Source organism: Chlamydotis macqueenii, chromosome 6 (genome assembly GCF_036417535.1).
Source record: "Chlamydotis macqueenii isolate bChlMac1 chromosome 6, bChlMac1.mat, whole genome shotgun sequence".
NCBI classification, from domain to species: Eukaryota; Metazoa; Chordata; class Aves; order Otidiformes; family Otididae; genus Chlamydotis; species Chlamydotis macqueenii.
The window spans coordinates 653013-677136 of record NC_141561.1 but is presented as its reverse complement, the minus strand read 5'-3'; the positions used below and the strand labels follow the sequence as shown (position 1 = coordinate 677136).

The 24124-nt window shown below is 41.8% G+C and overlaps 1 protein-coding gene across 3 annotated transcripts in view; it reads right to left on the bottom strand.

Moving 5' to 3' along the window:
- Positions 1-24124, bottom strand: part of CCDC148 (coiled-coil domain containing 148) — a 64850-nt gene that overhangs the window by 802 nt on the left and 39924 nt on the right. For 2 of the 3 annotated variants that reach the window (XM_086751050.1, XM_086751052.1), the window contains 5 exons: positions 17574-17714; positions 14869-14987; positions 8437-8554; positions 5704-5844; positions 3460-3706 (listed from right to left, as the gene is read on the bottom strand). In XM_086751050.1, coding sequence (XP_086607176.1) covers positions 3560-3706; positions 5704-5844; positions 8437-8554; positions 14869-14987; positions 17574-17714 — 666 coding nt within the window. In that variant the 3' untranslated portion in view covers positions 3460-3559. Of the gene's footprint in view, positions 1-3459; positions 3707-5703; positions 5845-8436; positions 8555-14868; positions 14988-17573; positions 17715-24124 lie in introns of those variants that run through there. The other variant, XM_086751051.1, reaches the window with a different exon arrangement.

Genomic DNA, 24124 nt, shown 5'->3' with positions numbered 1-24124 from the left:
ACCCCCGGCAGCGCGGGCAGCAGGGCGAGGGAGGGGATTCTGCCCCTCTGCTCCGCTCTGGTGAGACCCCACCTGCAGCGCTGCGTCCAGCTCTGGAGCCCCCAACAGCAGGAGGACGTGGAGCTGTTGGAGAGGGTCCAGAGGAGGCCACGCAGATGCTGAGAGGGCTGGAGCAGCTCTGCTGTGAGGCCAGGCTGAGAGAGCTGGGGCTGCTCAGCCTGGAGAAGAGGAGGCTCCGGGGAGGCCCGAGAGCGGCTCCCAGTGCCCAAAGGGGGCTGTGTGTGAGGAAAGATGGGGAGAAACTGTTCAGTAGGGCCTGGTGTGACAGGATGAGGGGTGATGGTTTTAACACAGAGGGAGGCAGATTCAGACTGGATATAAAGAGGAATTTTTTTACACTGAGGGTGGTGGAACCCTGGCCCAGGTTGCCCAGAGAGGCGGTGGATGCCCCATCCCTGGAAACATCCCAGGCCAGGTTGGCCGGGGCTCTGAGCAACCTGATCCGGTTGGAGATGTCCCTGCTCCTGGCAGGGGGCTTGGACTGGGTGGGCTTTAATGGTCCCTTCCCACCCAAACCATTCTGTGATTCTAAACTCTCCATTTTCTAGAACACTGTCCAGCGAAGAGACTTTTCTTATTTTGCTTTTAGCGTAGCGATTATGTTGTAAATGGTTTTCCTATGGCACGTTCTAAGTCTGACACTCTTTAAGGGGAAATTTCAGAGGAGTCGGTAGTTTACAGAGCTCAGAATGCGTGTCCTTGGTGAGCTTTTTTCAAAATATTAACCATTACTGCAAAGCCCTCTCTGTTCTCAGAGGGGTCAGAACGGGCGCTGCAATCACTCACATTTTTCTATAAACACACACAAAAACGTGCACGTAAGCGTACGTGTAAGCAGTAAGTCTTTTGCAACAGTTGGATATCACAACTGGTCGTCTGCCAGTTTGATACTTGACGTTCAGGCACTATTTAGCATGTAAGCCATTTTTCTGACTAACAGAATTCACAGGTAAGTATATCTGGAAACCAAACAACTTAATTTTCACAAAGAAATTTTTCTCACGACTTATAAATTCAGATTGTTAGTGAAACTGCATACACTCCGTACATTAGCATGAAGGATAGCTGCATTCTGAACTGTCACCCTTGAGTCAAAACCAACGGAGTGGAGGTGTAAGAGATGTTGGCTGAGAAGTCTATTTCCCATTAACATTTTCTAAATTAATATTTTTATGTGCAAGTAATTTCATACATCTTTGTACAAAAATAACTTGCAAAATCTCAGTTTTTCTTAAAAAGTATAGAAAGCATTTATCATGAAAATAAACATCCTTCTAAGAATCTCCATTTCCTGCAGGGTTTTGATCATCTCTCACGAGCAGTGCTAAGGTGGGAACAATGAAGTAAGGCGAAACACCCACCTCCTTCCCGCAGGAGCACGGAAGAGAGGCGCCTGGCCAGGGCGGGGAGAGCGGCCGAGGCGGTCTGCAGGAGCTCTCCTGGCAAGAGCAGCCGCAGGTTGTACTGAGTGAAATACCGGAAGCCAGTTTCACTGACCTGCACATTTCTCATCCTCCACTGTTACGTGAAAAGCCCTCTAAAAATCCTCATTCTGGCCTCACCGTCTCAATAACAAGCCTCAATTCATGGTTGCAGTGAGCTGGCACAAACTCATCGATGGTAAGCGGACCTCTACTCAGCCTGTTCCCTGAGAAACGACAGACATGAAGGCGATCACAAGATAGCACCTAAAAATCAGTGCCTTTTTTTTCCAAAGCAAATGTCTGCTTCATTTAAACTTTCTCTTTTTGTAAATGCCTTGGTATTTATACAAGATGACAAGACAACTGTAATCTGAAAAGATTTTGCATCACTGAAATTATCAACTGCCTTGAGTTTGGGATCTTCCGTTTCTGGGAAGCAGTCTAGCAGCAGCCTGGTCTCCAAAGGAGAAGAAAAGCAATGCTGGTCTCCCCTGCGGGAACGTCCAACAAGTTGTGAGGCTGACCAAGCGTGTTTTAAAAAGAATAAGTTACCGCAAATGAGATGCCAAAATAAAATGCACAAGTATACCCAGAATTATAATTTTAGCACAAACATGCAAAAGCTGAATCCAGAAGACACACAGCTCCCACGGCTTTTGGACAGTCTCTGTAGCATTTCTCCCCCCACTAAAATAGCTTCAGTACTCAATTATGTTGCTCCTGCTCTAGATCTTTGCGTGCTCTCAGGAGTCTGTCGCACCAGCTCTTTCCCTGCCTTTCCGGCACCCTTCTCAAGAGTCTGCCTGCTTCTGGCTTTGCACCCTCGAGCACCCGGGCCAGAGCAAACCTCCCTCCCGCAGGTGCTCAGACACCTGCTGAGATCAGCCTTGCGCTACAAGATTTTGCCAATGTTGCTGTCAGTTTGAGGTGTGAAAACTCAACTTGTCTGATGGCAAAACATTTGGTGTCGAGTCGCTGGGCACGTCAAGAGAAGAGGGCCTGCCGCCTGTGCCAGGTAAGGAGGTGGCAGCCCCTGGGTACCAGTAAAACCGCGCTCTCGGTGTTTGCTGGGCCTGCTCCGTGGGAGGGCACAGACAGGGCCCTCATCGACCCTGCTCCTCTGTCTCTTGTTTGGACAGCGAGGGATCACTGTCTGTTTCACAAGGTGTTGCAGGTACGGGATCCACTAACACCTGTAACATTTCAGTGTCACATTAGTGCAGTTCCTGTAATTACCTAGATACCCCACTGCGGATGTTCAGATCTTTCTGATATTCATCATCCTAGAGAGTTTTGGTTAAACTGCCAACTGTAACTTGTTTACATGCATTTTACACTCATCTTATGTACGGCTTGAAAATATAATCAGCTACAAAATGAAGTGACATCAATTTCCCTTCCAATTACTATTCAGTAGTTTCAGCTCCAAAATAAAGATCCCGGATCTGAAACGTTATTTCTAATTTATACTGAAAGACTCATCTGCAATGTGAAATTGCGTGACTGGTTTGCAGTAAATATCATGCAGCAAATTGGTTTCTAAATATAGACAAAGGTTAAGTTTCTTCTTATAATAATCAAAGAATAATAGAAACAATCATGATAATGAAGATTTTGTAATTAAAAGAATCAAATTCTCAAGAAGCCTGGAACGAAAGTTGTGGGATGCATTCACGTATCATGATACCATCTAAAGTGACCGTTCTGCAAAGCTATTTTGGATTTACGCTGCCACTTACAAACCAGAGCTCCTACTCAAGATGCTATACATCAGATGGGCCTGCGATGTCTGCAGGAGTCTTTCCTGTACAGGTGTCCTGTCTCCCAGCAGAAAGGGACATGGGAAATGACCCTACAGCAACCTGCATCCACCAGCCCTCTGCCAAACCCTCACCCAGGCAGGCATAACACGGTGTAGCACTGCATGAGAAAGGCAGGTGGTTTTCTTGAATGACTGCACACACTGAGAGCTAACTAGTTCCATGGCACAGCCAAAGGGGAATTTATTTAAAGTTTTCACATTATAGGCTGGACAATACCCCTGAAGCTCCTCTACTCCTGGTATGAGAGGCGCTCTACATTTTAAAAGCTGTAGATTCCATATCTCTTCTTGGCAGCTTCAGTGGAGGAATTTTTGGTAAAATCTCTTTTGCATAAAGTGTTTTATGAAGTCCAGCTTCTCGAAGAGCTAGCTCAACACGAAGTCTAGGGTCAGAAATGATCTGTAAAATAAACCACAGCAACAATAAATAGAAACAAAACAATACTTTCCTCATACACACAGTGTATCTTACAGGTTATCTGTGGATGTATAGATTTTAAAAGTTTTTAAAGACAGTCAGAAAATTATGGTCATAAAATAAAGCCTTTAAAAGTAGAGCAACTCTACAGTGAACAAGCCTTATCTCACTGCACATATCTTGATATTATCCTTTTTCATATTAATTATCACAAACTATTTTAACAAAGAGCGCTGGTTGTCATTCCTCAGTAAAACTCAAAGTGCAGTTGAGAAACTGAGTGACTTGATCCAGCCTGTTCACTGAAGAGTTGCTGACTGCTCTAGTGTTCCCCATCAATGCAGCCCTGCTTTCAGCACAAGACTTTCAACCCCTTGCTGTTTGTTTTTATGGAATCCGAGTGCTTCCAACGTGTTTATGATTTTTCTTACCTTGTGACTACATGGCAGGATCACTTCCATTTTATGTAACAATTAATGCTAAGGGAAATTACTTCCAAAATTTGTCAAAAGGTTATTTGAGAAAATGGGTAAGCCTCTTTCAAATCCTTCTTCCACGGGCTACAGTGAGGGAGCACTGTCAGTAAGAGAGTGTCGGATTGCCTTGCCTGCACTTCTAGCATCCCCTGCCACAGTGCCCGGAGCTGCTGGGGACACCAGCGCTGGGGAACATTACCCACAACCACTGCAGCTCTGGGATGGCGCACGCTAATGTGCCTGACAGGAATCACATACTGCAGTCCGAGCAGTACCAAAACCTGTTTGGAGCCAAAAGGGAAAGAATATTCGAAGAACTCAGGTATCAATCCCAAATACACATGCCCAGAGCATTTTTAACCTAAGGCTTTTCAGAACCTCATACATAGGTCAGATTTGGGTAAATTTTAGTAGCCAAACAAAAAAAAAATACATCTTTTGTACAAAATATCTCCTTTACTAAACTGAGAAGCTTTAAAATGCCCTAAAATGGGAAGTGCTGGAAAGGCTTAGTTATAGACATTGTTAAATTTCAGCTTCCTGCTGAAAGACAGATTTTATGCCATAGAATTATATCATATCATATATCAAATGCCATAGAACTATATCATATCATAGAATTATATCATACTTCTCTTTCTGTAAATGTAATTTTCAAATTCCAGAGTGGGAATTATTTCAAATGCATAGACTGAGCAGATGGGGAACAGTAAGAGAATAAAAAAAAAAATCCTCCCCTGTGTGGCTCAACTCCATTTGAAATTGAGCTAGCACTGTCCTCAGCAATCTGAGCGGCCTGAAAACAGGAGTATAGTTACTTCAGTTTCCTGCTTCATTTACACCTCACTAGTTTCTCCTCTGTCAGCCCTTGCATATCGCATCCTAACTGATCTTCAATCCAGCAATAGTGTAAAGATAGTCAAGATACTAATTTTCAGCTTATGAAGAGATTTGTGCTGTGCATAATCTTCCAGGAAAAAAAGAATACTCCATAACTAGGTTACCTGTGGCATAACTTTCGTATACAGTCAGAACTTTCATGCTGAGACAATTAACTTCAAATACTTAGCACAACACTCACGGGACAGGTGGAAAGGAGGCACTCTTAAATAAATGCATTAAAATGTTAAAGGGGTGAGTTTTCAAATGAAGAAATAGCAAGTGGATCGTCAAAACACCTAACGAGCACAGGAACCACGCAATGGTCCATTCAGCCCAGTGTCCTCTCTGCAGTGGGAGCTGCTGTTCAGGGAGAGCCCAGGAGTTCCACCCGGGACCTGAATGGACCCATGCTCCACTCTTCTAGTGCTCCTCCAGCATCTACACTGGGTCAGAGGGGTACCCCTCCAGTTAGTCGTAATGTTTTTATTTTTACACACATTATGTTCTGTATGCTTGTGCTAACATTGCTGTTTAGGATACCTAATTAACATTACTGTCACACATTGCTATTAAGATATGCGTGCATACAATAAGCTATATGGTATGATTGCAGACAGTTACCTGCTGTTCACTGTATGTATGCAACTTAAACAGTGGCTTCTGAAGATCAAACTCTTCTTTGGTTCCAATGCCCATCCGAGCTTTAGATGCCACCGTATCAGCCACTGCTCTAGCTGGATCCAGTTTTGCAACAACAGCAACCTAAAATCCATGGTATGAAAATAACAATTACTCTATCTGTGTAAACCTAAGGTGAGAAAAGGTTATTATCAATAATACACGTCCCCTGAGAACACAATCCTTTACCTGGTTTAAAAAGTTCAGAAGTTGTCTTAAACCACCTTATATTCATATATAAAAGTTGTAATGCTTAAAACTTGAATCCAGAGTAAAACCACTTTGACAGAGAGTAACAACCAGGGAGATTTTTGTCCTGTTTCCCAATGGAGACATTTTAATTAGCTGGACTTAATATAGCACTGTGCATGCCCAGAGCGGCTGTAAAGCAGAGAACTGCCTGCTATGTAGGTAGGCTTACCACAGAATAACCTGCATATTGTCAATGCCAGTTGTCACTCCTTGAAAACATAAACTTGAAAGCTGGACGGCATTTCCGTGAAGAGCGAGCTTATGTTGCTACCTCGTCATACCCCTGGTGGGAAACAAGCTTACGGTAAGCTGTTGGCTACCAGAAAACAGCACCTCCCAAATACGCGCACTGCTGATCTTTGCACTGTAGCAGCGGTGCGCGGTCCTCGCGGCGGAGGCGGCCTCGGCTCAGCAAGGCTGCTGGGAGAGAGAAGCAGCAACATCCTCAGCTCTCTAGCAGAGGCTGACGTGAGCTCTGACCTTCAAAACCAGGGGCCAGAAGGATCCAGCAGTCTCGTAATCTAGCAATACCCCCAACTACTGGAACTCCAAACTCTCTTTAGAGTTCTCTTTCTTCTGATGCAAACAAAGGTGATCACACCGGTAGTTCACAATTATTACAGAGTTACGGGCAACAACACTGATATGCCACAAATAACATAATTCTTTGCTTTTTTCTTAAGCGCATCTGTTTTAACTGTTTAATTTCCTGTGGCTAGATCAGGATCAAAGATTCACTCAGACATTATATTGTGCAAGAGACAACTTTTTTCATTGCTTATTTTCTTTGTGTTAAAATATTCAGATAGAGGCTAATACTACTGCCAAAAATACAGAAAGATGTGTGTGTGAACAAAATAATCAAAGTCAGGACACCATCTGAATGGCTAAAACCAGAGAAAAAAAATTAAAATTGTGTACAATAGTTTTTTCTCTTTAACAAAAAGTCATCTTTGTATTTACAGGCTGTCAAAATATACAGACTGGATGACTTTGCTAAAGATTTTTCTTTTCCCCACATACAACCAAGGGGCACATTTTATGAAGCAGTGTTTCATTAGCGTGAAACACAGAGAATAAATATTCATTAGAAAAATGTAATGAAGAGGGAACTCTACCATCCCGTTCACAGGCCATTCTAGAAGCATTTTCTACTTTGGTAAGAGAACTGGGTCAGTCAGAAGAGATCAACAGATCATGACCCTCAACCAGCCTCTTGCAAAAGCTGACGCAGAAGACAATGCAATACAACCAGTAACTTAAAAAAAGACACAATACAGTTACTATTAAAAATGCATTGACAAGCTAAAATAACACTGTTAATACTGCAAAAGATATAATTGAATCAGATTATTAGAAACAAAGCATTATTGACTGAAAACGAGCCTGAGTCCTACAGTTTAGAAAATGACTGAAATAACAGACCAATGTTCCCTTAGGTTTATTTATTCCTGTTATGCTCAGCTCTCCCACGGAAGACAGCTTGGAGTATTTGACCTCTGTTATATTTTTCTTTCTTCTTGACTTCGTACACCCAAATGTTGAAGTTAAAGCACTTATAAGGCCACAAACGGTCCACAAGGGACGAAGGGAGAATTTCCCTGGCATGCAGCCTGTACTGGCACGGTTAATTCTGAAGCCAAAGGACATGCTGAAGGTAAGGTCAAGGCTGCATCGAGTATTGTATTTTTAACCACAGGTAGTCCCAGGGAGAAAGCTGCTGCATTAGTGCTGTTTAAATTATACAGAATCAAAAGAGTCTGAAGAGCACCTTTTCTCCCTCCTTCATTTTCCTTTGGCTGCACATTTAGGCTGCAGTTCCTGGAGTGTAAAGAACGTGAACTCCAAGTTTTTCCTTTTAAGCTTTGGAGGGAAAAACGAGGAGATTAGATACAAAAATAAATGATTGTAAAATTTCTCCTTCAAAAATCAGCAGTAGAAAAAAATAATAACACTACATTTACTATGACAAACATTAACAAGCTTTTTCGGGGTATCCTTTTTAAAATAACATGCAAATCTCTTTCCGAAGAAAAGTCATCCCAGGTCTGTAAGCTTTCTGAATTTGAAAAGAATTTAAATTACTCATAAATGTTGCCTAAGACTCAAGGCAGACTTAAGATTATTAAAAAACCCCAAAAAATAAAAGAGAAATCATGTCCGACCCAGAAAAAAAATAGTATCTATTTTCAGATATCAACAGCTCCTACAGTGCAATTTAACATCACGGCGTTCCTGTTAGAGTTACAAAGCACACAGGATTTATGACATGACAGAATTACTGTTAAAGTCAGACATAAAGTGCATTTTAACTTTGTCATTTATCTGCTTTTGACAGATTATTCTTTTTATCTCTCACGTAATATGCCAGCATGCGTTTGTATCATTACTGTATATGAAAACACTCTCCAGGAACACACCCACCTGTTGTCGGAGTGCTTCAAGGCATTTCTCTTTTTCCTCCTCTTCACGTGCTTCTTGGAGGGCCAGTTCCTTTTTCTCCAGCCATCGTTTTTCTAGTAGTGCTTGTCTAAACTGTACCCTGCAAAACAGCATACATACAAACGGGGTCAAATTTCTGCTATGATATTGCAGTTTCAAAACTAGTCTGAACATTTTCTATCGCCACCTAATAATAATACAGTGGTTCATCAAAACACCTGCAAAATGCAAAAAATGCTTTTTCATTTGAATGTGGGGTTTTTGTTGGAGTTTTTTGTTTGGGTTTTTTGGGGAAGGCGGCTTTGGAGGGGTTGTATTTTTTATGCGTTTTGGGATTTTCTGGCAGGGCTTTTGTTTGTGGGTTTGTTTTGGGGTTGTTTTTTTTTTTTTTTTAAACAACTTGGCTAACCTTTCAGATTTCGTTTCTGAAACAAGATTTCCTCCAGCATGCTTTATTTAGCTCCGTTACTCTCTTTTTTTTTTTTTTCCCCATTTTCTTTGCCAAGAAGAAATGTTCTCCGACATCTGTGTATGGCAGAACTCCTCTTTCCTAAGATCCCTTACATTAAAGGAAACACATTACTCCCAAACTTGTTACTGGAAGAAGCAAGAAAACTTGAGAACTACATCCTTCTTCAAAAGGAAAAAACTGGATAGCACAAATAATCCTGAAATGTTACCTACAACATTATTTTTGCTGGTCAGCTTTTCGCAATATGTTTTTACAGCCCCAACAGTACCACCATGACGGTATTTCCTAACAACCCTCAGTCCACTGCCGAGCTCTGTTTCTTCTGAAGCTGCAGGATATTTGTTGGTATGTCACTCTTAATCCTTATATAGGAGTTGGCATTGCCATGCTTTGCATTCGAGGAATTATCCTTCTTTTGCCCTTCAAATCTGAACGTGCCTTTAGACAAATGGAGATGAAAGAGCTGCTTCAACTACAATAAAACATGCAGTTTTACTTTCTTACTCTTGAAATGTTAGTAAGCTCAAAGGAGTATATAACTTGTGCTATAAACTGCAAAAATCAGAACTAACCATACAGTTAGTTGGTAGCTAACTAACCATACAGATGTTGGTAGCTAGAAAAGACCACTGCATCAATAAACCAGTAACAATTATCAGGACAAACAAATTTGTCCCAGGAGAGTGGTACAAAGCTGCCTGAGGATGCTCCAGAGAAGCTTTCAGTTTCTTACTGTAGCCACTGTAGTTTAGGCGGATGAATGCTTACAACAGCAATCTCCAGAGGTGGTTTTATTCCAGGGAGAAACTCTAATCTGCTTTTCATACTAAGAAAATTTAATAAAAGGCAGATACTCATATTTTTCTGAAAATTGACAACAATTACATTGTATTGAAAACTTTTCACTGTGCTTGAGCTGACTACTGTGATACATGTTCTGAAATACTCCACTGTTAACAAATAGGAAATTCTGTACCCTGGAAACGTCTGTGAATTACCAAGAAGGAAAACCGAGGGCCACTCATCCAGGTCTGACTACAAATACTTTGTCTCTGCTTCAGAAGTTTTCACGTCCGTCGGAATGTAAAGCCTTGCTACATGGGAGCATTTTATGGCATCCCCACACCCAGTTTGAACAGACGTAAGTGATTGCAATTGATTGCCCAGCAACAGGCAGGCAGAGCAAGGACCCAGCCTCTCGAGGCAGCGTTTGTCGCTCCTTTGAAGGTGGTCCATGTTTTCATGGCTGCGTTATCCTGAGCAGATCGTCATCTTGCTCACGTTGGAGAGACCAAGGCCAGTGTTAACAAAGATGAAGTTTCACTGTCAGAGGACAACGGCAGATCCACACCCAGGGGAGGCGGAGAACCTTGTAAATACATATTCAGCTGCACACTGTGCTCCTAATTTGGAACATTCTCCCATATTTGTTATACTTGGCTTTAAATGTTTGCTTGAGCTTTGATTTCACAGTGTCCACATCCTAATAAAGTTGTTAATTCTCTTTCACTCTGTTACACTTAGTAATATTTTAGCTACTATTTCCTCAAAGTAAACTTAATTTTATAGAAAAGCTTAAAATTAAAGTGTCTTAATACTCCATTTTGACTTTAGGTACCAGTAACAATTTTAATAAATCGCCAGCTGAAAAGTGAGCGTAGATGATTAGTTTCAGTAAAGCTACCTTTTTGAAGTATTGTGGGTACACACTTATGTAATTTTTGATAAGCATAATTTCATTAAAACTCGCCTTTCTGACACTGTTTCATAAATATTCAATAGGAAATAATGAACTAGTATGTTTATTATGAAAGCTTTAGCAAAACTTTTAAAAATTGGATTACAATATAGAGAGGGTTTTTTTTCCCTGTGTCACAGCTGATCCCGTTCGCTGTTGTCAGCTGAATAAATCTCACGTAGAGAGCAGAAAGCATTATCCTGGAGGCTAAGAAGGTCTGCTTGTGTTTCCTATGCTAGGCCGGGTCGAGGCACAGCCACCTCACCAAGGCACCAGGCAGCTGGGATGAAGCGCTTTACGCACCAATCTGAACATTTCCGAAGCAGCCAGCGGTTCCCACGACAGAACCCATGGGCCAGATCCTTTACCAGTTTATGCTGCCAGCGCAGGGAGAGCGCTGCGGCTCTGCCAGGCACGGGGCTGAAGTCAGCCCTCGCTCTGAAGCCACTCCTAAAGGTACCAGCAAAGCTCTGTGAGCGCCGCCCCCACCAACTGCCCTCGTTTGCCCAGCTTTAGGAAGGGCTTTAATGCCCAAATACTTGCCCAGTTTTTCTGGATTCTTTCACTTCTGCGTTCCTTCAATGTGGAGAGAATGGGGAGGGTTTTGGGGAGCTGGGGGGAGCTGTGCTTCAGGAAAGGGAAGACCTTGCGGTGGGGCAAGAGGGGAGAGAGGAGAGGCCATGGGGACGCGTTCCCAGCAAGGCGCTGCTGCAGCGAGCGCAAGGGAAGGGAGAGAAGCCACGCAGAAGCACCTTCCCTCGGCATGTGATAACAGAGCTGCACGGCAGACAGCTGCCACTGTGGTTTCTGACGGTTAGTCAGATAAAACCCTTGCAGAGAGCCATCCTCTCCTCCCGACTCTCCCAGCCCGCCCTTTGGAGCCAGGGCCAGGACTGGCAGCAGTACCGGTGCTGGGTTAAAATGCTCGCCAGCGTTCCCCACTCACTGGAGAGCTGGACCGCGCCGCTCTATTTCTCATAGCTAGTGAGTGAAAATATTTGTACAATTTCGTGCCAATTTAATTCTCACTCTGCAAAATTAATGCAAAATCTACTGCTTTGGACAGGGGGGTGTGAATGCTCTTTTAGAATATTTTCTGTATATCCAATCCATTCCATAGCTAAGGGGCTGGATGAAAACCTGGCTGAGCTTCACTGCATAGACTGGAGAAGGGAGAAGTGGACTGCTAGCAACAAACATTGGTCCTTTGGGGTGCTAATTACTGAAGCACAATAAGACTTACCTGCAGTTTGTAATTCTGGATACTACATTAAAGGAGAGCTTCTAATTCAGTGTCCTAACGACAGGCACGTAGTCCTAACTTTGGATGTCTAGAACATCTGAGTATGCAATCCTACGTACGGATAAAGGACCAATGGCAGCAGATGTACATCCGTGCTTGCATCTCTGCTTTCAATGGGCCACAGGCAAACCGATCTTGCCCATATGAACTTCTTACTCCTGAAGCAGTCCCACCAGCTATCCCAGCTGAACGGGGCTAAATCCTGCTGAATGCCCGTAAGGAGAATGCACACCATTTATCGAGTACCTGCTGCATTTCTGGAGCTGTCATCTACTAAATCTTTAATTTTTATTTTAAAAAAAAGCATCAGAACTCTCTGCTTTCCTTCTCAATGTGATGAGCCCAGACCTTTTATGATACACACAAGTTAATCAGAGCTCTTGTCCAAACAGTTTTAGACTCAGGTTCTTAGCCTGAAGGAGTTCAAATCTGCATTTTCTGCATTATCAGTAAGGTTCACAACCCACAAGAATATACAATAGCCTAGGGGAGGGCACCTTCACCGTGTTTTCATAGCTGGACCACTACAAACAAACAATACAAAAGGAATGGGAGTAGAAGGAAGTAAAACAAATGCCCCTACTTGTTGGGGCATTTGACAGAATCTGGGCAGACCTAGGTTCTTAACCCAGTCCCCGTGATTTTTTAAAATGCTGTTTTACAAATTTCGTGGGAAATGATTGTTGGATAAAAAAAATTAATAGAGAACAGATATTGTGCTCGGAGTAGAAATCACAGCACAGTCCTTTGCCCCTCTCCCATGTTTCTGAATGCAGAATAGCGTTGCTTTTTAGGACTTCGTGTTGAACTCAATACTCTTGCCGTTCTTCACTTGATCAACACCCATGGGAACGTACAGAAACTTCAACCCACTGGGGTTTAGGCAAGTGCTTGGTAGCCAGCTGCTCTGAAGACAACAGCTCTAAGGTACACATGCAACACACAACTGCTGCTACCTAGGAACTTCCAGACCAAAAAATGAAACGTCCAGTCGGTTAAATGTCTCTGCTGTCAGACAGTCACTAAGCAGAGGAGTTGCAGAAAGCAAATTTGGACTTAGTCACCTGGAATTCTGTATCCAGTTCCAGGTGCCTTTAATCCTTTTCTTTGATGTGGTCATAGCTCTGGCTATTCAGCATCTTGAAATTACCAAGTGAGACCTGAATAAATAGAGCACCACAGTGACTCTATAATAATTATATCTTTTTATAAATCAAATAACTTAATTTTAAATTAAATTTAAAATAAATTCAGGTTAACAGCAGAACATTTTTAATATTTTATTGTACCTGTTAGAAACTGTCTGTACTATCCAAGTCATATCTTGTACCTTGACTAGTCAGTCAGCTCACCATCCAAAAATTTTTCCTTTCCCAAAAAAGCCTGAAAAGGTATTTGATCAGAACTGTGGTACTGGCCTGTGCCATCTGTCCTGATCAGTTCTGCAAAGGCTCAAAACAAATTTATGTGCTGCAACAGGTGAAAGAGATAAGAACACTCAGCTTCCACAGGGCTGCAGTTCTGCACGGTGAAATCATTATCCCAGCATCTCTACCTTCGTTCAGCACAATCCATATTTTAAAGTGCCTCACACCATACTTGTCCACTACAGTACCTAGTAACAGCAACATCTCTCTGCCCTTCTTTGATTAATGCTTCTGAAGGCTTTGAAGATGAAAAGCATTAAATAATTCCAAAGAATTACTAATCTCCACAAACAGTAAGCATTTTTATTTAAACTGTTTTATTTTGTATGGTATGCCAATTCGGGGAAACATAATGCTAAGCATTTACCAACTTTTGATTCATAATACCCCAACGGAGTGATTATTTCCTTCCTGCATTCCTCGGTGAACTGTGCCATTTCCTTATAGTTTATTCTGCAGCATTTATTAGCATAAGAAAAGAACCTTCCCCAACTGTATGGCATAATGCAGTACACAGGTTCAAAGAAAAGTATTTTTTTCCTGATCAGTTCAGCTGAAAACTCAGCAATTCAAGTATGTGTGTTTCTTTTGCTGAGCTAAAATTATTGCAGGTATGTTTAAGGAAAGCATAAAGATACATTTAAATTTACCTGTCAGCAAGGTATCGTAAGAAAATAAGATCGAAGTAGTGTTTCCCACAGAATGCTTAAGACCAAGTTTAATATTCTAACGCCAATGGTACTTTAACCCTATCTTAATTACATTTCTGGTCCATGCAATTTGGTGGCTCCCCCAATGCAAAAAAGGTAAGCCTGTGATTTGAGAGCAAATATATATTATTATACACGGCTACATACAGGGTTTTTTATGCTCCTCTGTGACCGAGGAATTTCTCTATGAAATCAAGTGTTTCTTCAACAGGTCATTAAAGGCCATATTCTGCCATGAAGACTTGGCCAGGATTCAAATGGCTAAAGTCCTAAATTACATCAAACAGGTGATGAGTATCTACAACTAGATGTGCAGTTTAAGACCCTCTAAAAGAATAATAAATATCTTTGAGGCTGTTAAGCGTTTAACGCGCTTCTCTTGCTTGCCTTTCAAACACAACAATCCTGATTATAAATAACATTGCAAAGTGGGAATGTAGAAGGTCTTACTGCCCAGCTACAATTAAAAAATCAGGAAGGGAGCTGGTTTTAATGTGTGTACTCTATCGTGATTACGACAGCTTAATGCTTACAAAGGTTTAAGACTTTGGTGGATATGAATTAATTCAAGCTAACACATAAATTGCGTCCAGGATACAATCAGGATGCAACGTTGGTATATAGACTGGGGTAACTGCCAAACAGGAAGACAGAAAAATTACTTATCTCGATTTATTCTAATTTACAACGTTGGGAGATAGAAGCAAATTAACCATAACAAGTTCCTATTGATACTATAGGTGTTCACATTTAATTTATTTTACCTTTCTCTGTCTTTAACCGCTTGTTCAGCCATTAATTTTCTCAATTCCTTCAGACGTTGTAGATCTTTCTTTTCCTGTTCTTCCCACTTGAGCTGTTTCTTAGCCCAGTATTTTTTCACCTAGAGTTCAAACAAAGACAGCAAACAAAATAACAATCATTCACAAGCCAAGGTAGTGAGAACAAATAAAGTAAGAAAAGTATTAAGTTACAAAAAAAATTCTAATTTTGATCTTTTGAGAATAAAATTTCTGGTTTAGAACAGGATGTGCTAACAAACGATTTATAGAAGAACAAGAAGGTGCGGAGGCCCCACAACAGGAACAGTAATATCAGAGTACAGACACTTTAATCTGAATATCATTTTCAACTCTGCAAACTGAAGACTACCACTTTCATTGCTCCTTGCTTTCCTACCCTGCCATCAAAACCTTCACCTAGCTGCTCACGTGAGTGAGTGTTCCTTGAAGTAAACGGCCTTGAAGTAAATCAGCTCAAATGGCTGGATCCATGTAAGCGTCCCAGGTCAGCTCAAACGCTGGATCCGCGCCAGCCCAGTTCTTTTGGCTGAGGCAGAGAGCCCGCTGAGGAGCAGGAAGCAGCGTATGAGCGGTCCTCATGTAAGTACAAAGCTGTGGCAAAGCTGAGTGAGAAAGAAAGGCTTCAAGCAAGACTGTGAAATCTCAGCAGGAAAGCTTATCTGGAAAGATAAGGGGTCTGGGATTCAATTCCAGTTCCTCATTTTGTAAGTACATATCGCTGAAGTGAAAATCCAAATTCTTCATTTGAAAAAATTCTGCGGGATTCCATTCCTAAAAGCAGAGCCGTTACTCAAAGACACCTGGCAGAATTTGCAGCAAGCCTGTAAATCCCACCTTGTCGTGACACGCGCTGCCTAGAGAGGAGAGCTGCTGCAGGGGTACACAATTTTCAATTTGAAATCAGGCATCTTTTCAAGTGTTGGTTCTGGGGGCTTGCAGCAATGAGAAGTAATGAGGAGATAACAATCTGTGTCTAGAGACAAGAAGGCTTCAGCAGCTTCCGCTTCTCTTCTCCAGGTAGTACTTTCAGGCCAGTGCTTCTTTGCGGAGTTTGGATATAACCAAATTCAATGGTTACGCAAACTACCACCAGGAATACAATAACCCAGCAAGAGCCCCTGCTCTTGACCTGTTTGACACAGCATGAAGACATATTTCTTTGGACAAAGCAAGGAAAAGATATTTGAGTGCTATAAAAATTGATAGGCAAATTCCAAGTAGCGTAGGACTTTATTTTCATTCTTCTGCTAAGGCAGGCAGCTTCACCTGCCTGCAAGTCATTTATTTTGCTCTGCTATAATTTCTTTTCTGCTTTTAGTAGCATTGTAAATTGTTTCAGCAACAATTTAATCAATTGCTGTGAGTATGGATAGTTTTGTGTTTGCTTTTCTTTTGCCTGCAAGGAACGTCACTACAATAGACACCGCTACCGACACAAGAGTCCATCAAATTCCAGGATGTCTGACTGGTCGTGTTGTAGTCCCATCAGTAAATGTTTGCTCTCAGTAAGATATGTCACACAGGAATGTGGCAGATATACACAAGAAGGCAAAATCTAAACAGAAAATATAATAACTTATATAAAGATTTGGTTTTCTTCCTTCTTTTGCATAAGCTTCCTGTAGTGTGACACACTCTGATGTCACTAAAGCCTTCATATGCACTGTGAAAATACTCTGTTTGGAACGGTTTAGGAGCAGAGTTAGAAACACGGCTGACTGCATGTTACAGGAGCACAGCTTTTACAAGAGCACAGCACAGCAAGAGCAGCACCCTTCTTACAAACACGTTAGCACGAGTAGTCCCGTAAAAGAGACTATTTGCTTGTGAGCCTCTGAAAGACAAAGCAATAAGAATCTATTACATTCTCTGACTGATTTTTTCCAGAAATAATTCTGCAGTTTTAAAAAATATGCCACAGGTGAGTTGGACTGTAAGCACGCCAGATTTCAGTGTAAAAAAGAATCAGAAAAAGAGGCAAAGTTCTAACAGAACAACCTCCTGGATTTTTGCCATATCATTTCAATAAAACAGTCAACACAAACACACATGTGATAACAGTCTGATTTTCTAAAAGCATTACATTTGCTATAGGGGATTTCTGATTTTTCTAATAAGTTGAAGTTCAGACTTATGCCATTTCCCAAGTAGTCACCACATAAGCACTCAGAAGAATGTCAGATAGACTTCTGATATCCTGAAATGATTAATATAGCCGTCGTGCTCCAGGCCCGCTCTGAAGGTGCTTGTGCAGCAAAGTGCAGCGTGCTATCCTGCAGACAATATACCGGAATGCTCATTTGCTGCATTGCAGCATACTTAACTGCAGCAGTGGAAGCTTTCATAGTCTTCACCACATTGCTAAAATGCTCGAATCTGTAAGAGTTAGAAATCCAGCAGTGCCTCTGTGCTGATTCTTTGTGACACGGAGATAGTCACGTACCCTTCTTTTCTTTTTAGAAACATAATGAAGTGACACAACTAGTGTGCAAGATCAGGCTGCTTTAAAGCTAAAATAGACAGCAGCAAGACTCAACTAACCATTTGCTCATCTCTATACTAGTGCTTAACATTTTACAAGAATACAAGGTAGTGACATCAGTTAAAGATTTTAAAGGCAATTGTACACACTAACAATTTCAAAAAGGTATAAGATTTTCTCATACTTTCTCTTTCTCCTGAGCTCTACGAATCATTTCCTGTTCTTTCTGTAGCCTTTCTTTCTCATCTTGCTTTTCTTTTCTTCTGGCAGCTACAGCAGATTCCAGTTTAGCAGCCTCTTCCTGCTGTGCTTTCCACTGTAGAACCTGGAAGAAACAGTTGAAAACTCACTCCTGCAGAAGGCTTGTGTAATACTGCAATCCTGCCAAACAGACTGGGAAGGAAACCCATGTAATCCATTTGCAAACTAAGATTTGTAACCTTATCATCAATACATAACCATGTGGTAAGCACCACCTTTCCACATGTTAATGAGCAATTCGCAACTGACTGGCATTCATACACAATAAAATCATATGAAAACACTTCAGGCAAAATTGAAAAAAACATCTTAGTAATATCAGATCTTAAATTCCCCTTCAGCACTTAGACTTTCTAGAACATGTAAGCTTCTTGACAAACCTATGAATGAATGGAGACCAACAGGAGCAGACCAGAGTCCACTTGCATCCCTAAGGCATTTCCGAAACAGCACATCGCTTCCAACCAGGACTCTGTGGAAATCAACAGACTCCAGTGACAGACTTAACCTTTTGTCAGCTTTCAAACTGTGCAAAATTAGCCTAGGATCCCTGCCACTTGTTCACGAGCTGTGACCAGTGCCTATAATGGTCTCGTATACCTGACATCCCACTCACCCGCTGCAGCTCAGCTGCCTGGTCGCTTTCCAGACCGCTGGCAAAGCGCGTGCAGGAGCGGGACAGGGACCGGCTCCTCAGCACCTGCCACACTTCTGTCCGAAATGCGTTGGGGACAGGACAGATCACTTAGCTCAACATGCCAAAAATCCATTCTTGACATGTTCCTGACACACTGTGTTGGTTAAACAAGACAACTCTCCTCAGTAACTGGTAACGGGTAGTGACTTATTTTCAGTGTTCTCAAGCACACTGCTCTCCACCGGCGTGGATCCCCGATTCATCTCGGTGTTGTAAAGAGCAGCGATGATAAATTCAGCACCAGATGGGGTCTAAGCAGCTCGCTTGGCTTGGCAATAATGGAAATGGATAAACAAGGATTTAAGCAGAAAATTGTTACATAGCAGAGGTTTATTTGATGGATCCTCCAGAGGAAGCCAGCAGGTTTGGGGCTGTCTCAGGCAGAGAGAAAGACAAACTGGTCTGTTCTAGGCCATACAAGAATAAGAATAGCATCAGGTGGGCAAAGAAATCCATAGCAGCTTGCATCCTAAAGCATGCAAGTTCCAAAGGAAGTGTCAGCAAAAGAACGTAATGAAAACAGCCAATTATAACTTCAAACCACCCATCTAAAGAGAAATGTGGAACAACAACAAAAATAGAATGAGGATTACATGAGATGACCATACTAGCAGCAAGGACGTTTCTAGAGAGAAGGTGTCAATTTTCAAGAGACCCTATTTTCTGGAGGTCAGCTGTAATACCTGAATGAAACCCCCCCACATTGTGAAATTTGTAACTCAAGGTCTCTGTCTAAATAGAAAATTTTATTTAGCAATTTTGACAGCAGCCTGCTCATGCATTTTAGCAGTTTAAAAATCTAAAATAAAAGGCTGAATTGCTTCAGTTACCCTTCGCTTGCTACACTAATGTCGTAGTTCAGCCCCAACGGGGACCAGACTACGCAGTCTCTCTCTCACTCCCCCCACTCTCCGAGAGAATAGGAGGAGATTTGACAAACAAAAGAAAACCAGGGAAAAAAAAAACCAAACACGCGGGTTGAGATTGAACAAAAAGTAAATTTAACAGTAATGACAGAAGAAAACAATAGAGTGATGGAACACAAATACAGTATAATAGCTCACAACAGATCTCTACATCCAGTCTCTTCCAACTAGGAGGGCCTCCCTTCAGCACCCTCCTCACTTATATACTGAGCATGATGTCAGATGGGATGGAATAGCCCTTTGGCTAATTTGGGTAAATTAACCCCAGCTGTTAGCTAATTAGTTAACTATCCCAGCCATAGGGGCTACCAGCTTCAGTTCTCCACCCAGCTCAGGTAAATATTAACTCTATCCTGGCCAGAACCAGGACAACTAATAAAGTAAAAAGGAATGTTTCAAAAATGAATGCAGAAGAACAATCATTTCTACCTCACTTTTGAAACAGGGCGAAGCAAAAACATATGCACAAAGCTTTAAAATCTAACAAAAACATGAATGAAATCTGCTAAAAGTCTACTCGGATTGGAGCTAGAATAAACTGCGGAAGCATTCAAAGGAACTTTAAACTTCTGTAATGACACCACTGAGGTTTTCTGAACTGAAATGAGGCAACAGTCAAACTAAGAAAGAAAAAAACCTGCTTTTTTTTAAGCTTTTATTTTCCAGTATCCTGCTTCACACTCCTTTCAGACTCTCTTCAACAATGAGATACATGCCAATGTAAGCGGGCTTATGACATGATGCAGGTTCAGTTCCCTCCAAGTCTGAGGACCCTCTTGACCCTTTAATGTTCTTCTCTAGATATTAATTTACCTATTAACCAGGGATCTTTTTCAGTTGTTTGATTGCAGCCATTAGTTAGCACGGTGAATCCATTAAACTGGTCTCAAAGGCGCAGTTAACTGGTACGTCAGGGCGCTACTGAATGGAAAGGGATGATGAGAACAGAAGTGGCCCAGCAGAGAGTCTGGCAAGATGACAGCCGATTGAAGGAAAGCACACCACAATAAGGCAGTAAGCAGACACAGATACCAACCTAGTCTAAAATCACCTCAACTCTCCTTATTCGTTCATTTTAATTAGCAGTTGTTCGCATGGCTTACATTACGCACCAATCTTGTGACAGGCCACAATCACTTTCCTTCGGTATTTTCACATAGCTCTTCTGTTAAAGCCCTTTGATTCAAGGCAGAAATCAGTAGTGGGGCACAATCTAGATTTTCAACACGTTTCATACAAATAAGCGAGCATAACCAAGCATCAAATATAACTTCACTTGGCTGACAAAACATTAATCATGCAATGAGGTTCCCCAGTCAAAACTGATGCGCCAATAATTCAGTGCACACCTCCACGACCTTCTGCAATGCCCTAAATCACTACGAGACACACCCATTCACTCCCTGGAGAGAATCTGCTTCCCACATCTATCTAGTTAGGGTTTTTTTGAAGGCATGAGCCCATTGCCAATCAAGAAAACGGCTAATGAGGACGACAAAAGGAAGGAAAGTTTCATTGTATTATACTTTCCAACAATACCCATTTATTCTTTTCTGTAGGCAGCATATGGAGTTAGTTTATATCATTCCTGCCCCTCCCACGTTCACCTAATCCATGCCTTTTCATTAAGGCAAAAGAGGAGTCACCTCCTTTAAAAAAACGATTAATAATTGCAACAAAAAAAGGAAAAATTGGTAAAAAACAGAAAAGCACTGTTTGCAAAATATGTATAAAATGTGATTCAGTAGGCTGGCATTATGCCATGTCTTCCCCACACGGAGACTTACAGTCAGAGAGGATAAAAGGTTCTTAACAGAGCTGAGCTAAATTAGAGTGGTTTATTATGTAATAAATACCAAAAAAAATAGGAATTAATCAGTTGATTCAAGTGTCACTGTATTTCACTTTTTAAATCACATTCGAACACTAAAACATCTCTCTGCTAGAGAGCAGCTCTGGTCCCATCGCCTCACCTAATGCCGTGGGCCAGCCTGCCTGGGAAGGGGACCTTCTCCGGGCAGAGCGATGGCGGGGGCCAGAACGACAAGATTCCCAAAGCAGTCCCCTGTCCATACTGTCACAGGCTCAACAATTAGGGGCTAGGCTAGCTTCACACATGACAACAAAGGATACAGTGGACTGCCTCGTAGGGAAACCCAGCCTGCATTGGTATTTCCCTTGCAAACGGCACTTCACCGCCAGTTTGCACGCCACGCAGCCCTGTGGGAACCCAGTCCTACCCGAGAGCTTCTGGGCACTGCTGCAAACAACAGCAACGGGCAGGCAGTGAACAGAGAATAACAGCAGAGGAATCTCCATGGCGTGCATTTCAATACTTTCAGTATTTGGCTGTTTAAAAGTGACTACCTGAAGTTCAGTTTTCAGCATTTAAGCTTTTCAAGGAAACCCACTTTATTCATCAGGTTTTTCCTCCAAAGGTAGTGTCGTGCAGATCTGAAGAACAAAAAAAATCCTCAATAATTCTGATTCAGCAAGGCAGTAATCTGGGACCACAGAATGCACACACACACAAAAATATTAATGTGTTCTTGATTGTGTTCTTTCATTCCTACAAGTACAAAATCAGAAGGGTAGAGTTTACTGTGTCAACAGTAAATGTTCTGTTTAAATATTAAAAAAAAATTCTAGTAGTTAAACTAATATTGAAAATACACTGAAAAGTGGATCCCTATTGCCTATTTCACAAAGGAGCTTACATTTCAGCAGTACGAGCACTGCCAACATTAAGTTCTGAAAGTTTTTAATTACAACCAGCATTTCAAGTACATTTCACAGTTCATGTATTATTAGAGGAGCTTTTGCCAAGTGAATTATTAAGTTGCTGTACTGAACAGAATGCATACATACCTATTTTCAGTTCATTATTTCAATATTGCATATTACAATAACGTAAAGTACACTACAAACTAATTGAAGTAATAAACTAGTTCTTTCACGCTAACATCTGAAAAGTAAAAAAGTATTTACCATGTACTTACTGCTACAGAGACATCTCCTAATGACAAAACAATTTTCCTTGAGAATGGAGATGCTTTCCATGGCAGAGGGCTGGAGCACCTTTCCTATGAGCACAGGCTGAGAGAGCTGGGGCTGTTCAGCCTGGAGAAGAGGAGGCTCCAGGCAGACCTTACAGCGGCCTCCCAGTGCCTAAAGGGGGCTGCACGAAAGATGGGGAGCGACCTGGGACAAGGGCATGTAATGATAGGACAAGGGGTGATGGCTTTAAACTGCAAGAGGGTAGGTTTAGATTGGGTATAAGAACCACCTCAGGACAACTGTGCTCAGGACTCATCTAGGGAGGGTCTGCATGTAAAGGTTATGCAAGGAGTAAAACTAACCTTTGAAAACAGAGGCAAAAACACACTACAAGCCAGAAGAACATAAAATGACTGGGAGGAACAGTGGCACAAAGTGACTACACAGAGCTCCAGAGCAGTATTCTCGCTGGCTACACTGTGCTACACAGACGTAATAAGCTGCTGGAATTCAAACTCTAAGTAAAAATTCCCAGTAATTGTGTGATAAAGTCAGTACTGTTTGGCAAAACTCAAGGCATGAAAAGAAAATCCTGATATCTGCATTCTGATTCTCTCTAGTTCACTCTTTCAACCTTATCAAATAACCCAATCCCAATACACTTTCAGAATCTCCCAGAGCTTTATTAATCTCTGAACATTTCTGCATACGCTTTTTATTATGGCTTGTAGGTTTTTTTCTTCTTCAAACTGTTCACAACTGACTAAAATTTTTTCCAGGTGTTCTTAGAGGGTGTCTTCAAGAAATATAACTGCACAAATGAAGATGCTACATAGCAAAAGAAGTACCACAAAATTTGAGTAAGTTGAGGAAGCACGCAACAGAACTCTATTCCAGCACTGGTGGAAGAACCAGCGTTTTCATGGTGGTGTCACCATGCAACTGAAAGCAATAGCGGCTGCAGCAGTCACAGTTGCATGGTCAGAAGTGTTGAAGTGTGATTACAAGATGACTAGAGATTGAAACCCTATTTAAAGGAATTCAGTATAAAAAAAAAAAAAATCCTAAGCATAAGACAAGGAATCACAGAATGCATCTACACACTTGTTCCACAGTTCCCACTGGCTGTTCTGCAAAGTGGGTAGGAAATCCCAACAAGTAATAGCCATGAAGCATTATCTCATGTTTCACAGGTGGGATAGCAGAGACTACCCGAGCTTAGTGTTACATTGTGCGTGTCATGTGTCGTGTCTGTGCAAAACACAGAAGTTCAGCAGCTTTTTTGCTTGTCCAGATAAAGCCTAAGTAGTCATTCAGAACCATGAAATAAGCTCTGGCAAGGATGAGCACCAAATTGCACGGGAACCCACATCCACTCCCTTTCCATAGGATTATTCAGGCTAGAGCCCTCTAGGTCATCTATGGCTTTCCTAGCTACTTACACTGCGCTCAGATGAAGTGCAAAAGAAAGGGGAAGCTTGGAATCAGAGTCCAAAAGCATAGCAAGAAATGGCCACAGTTCAGATAAGCAGACTGATCTACTTCTCTTGCCAGAACTAGCTCCTCTCCTTTCTTACCCTCCTTCCCAACTTCATTGCATCATCATCATCTTATCTGCCCAGCTTTTCACTGAACATGGAATTGAGAGTTATCCCATTTATGGTAAATCAGAGATACCTCTTCATTCTTCCAGATGGAAGCCGCAAGTCACAGAGGGGAAAAAATGTCTCTCACTTGCATGTTTGGATTCAAACCATGTCAGCCACGACATTTTCCCTTCATGTTTTTAAGATAAGGACTACAGCCTCAGAATAAGCTGGTGACCTAAAGAATTGTGTTTACAGAGAAAAGGTT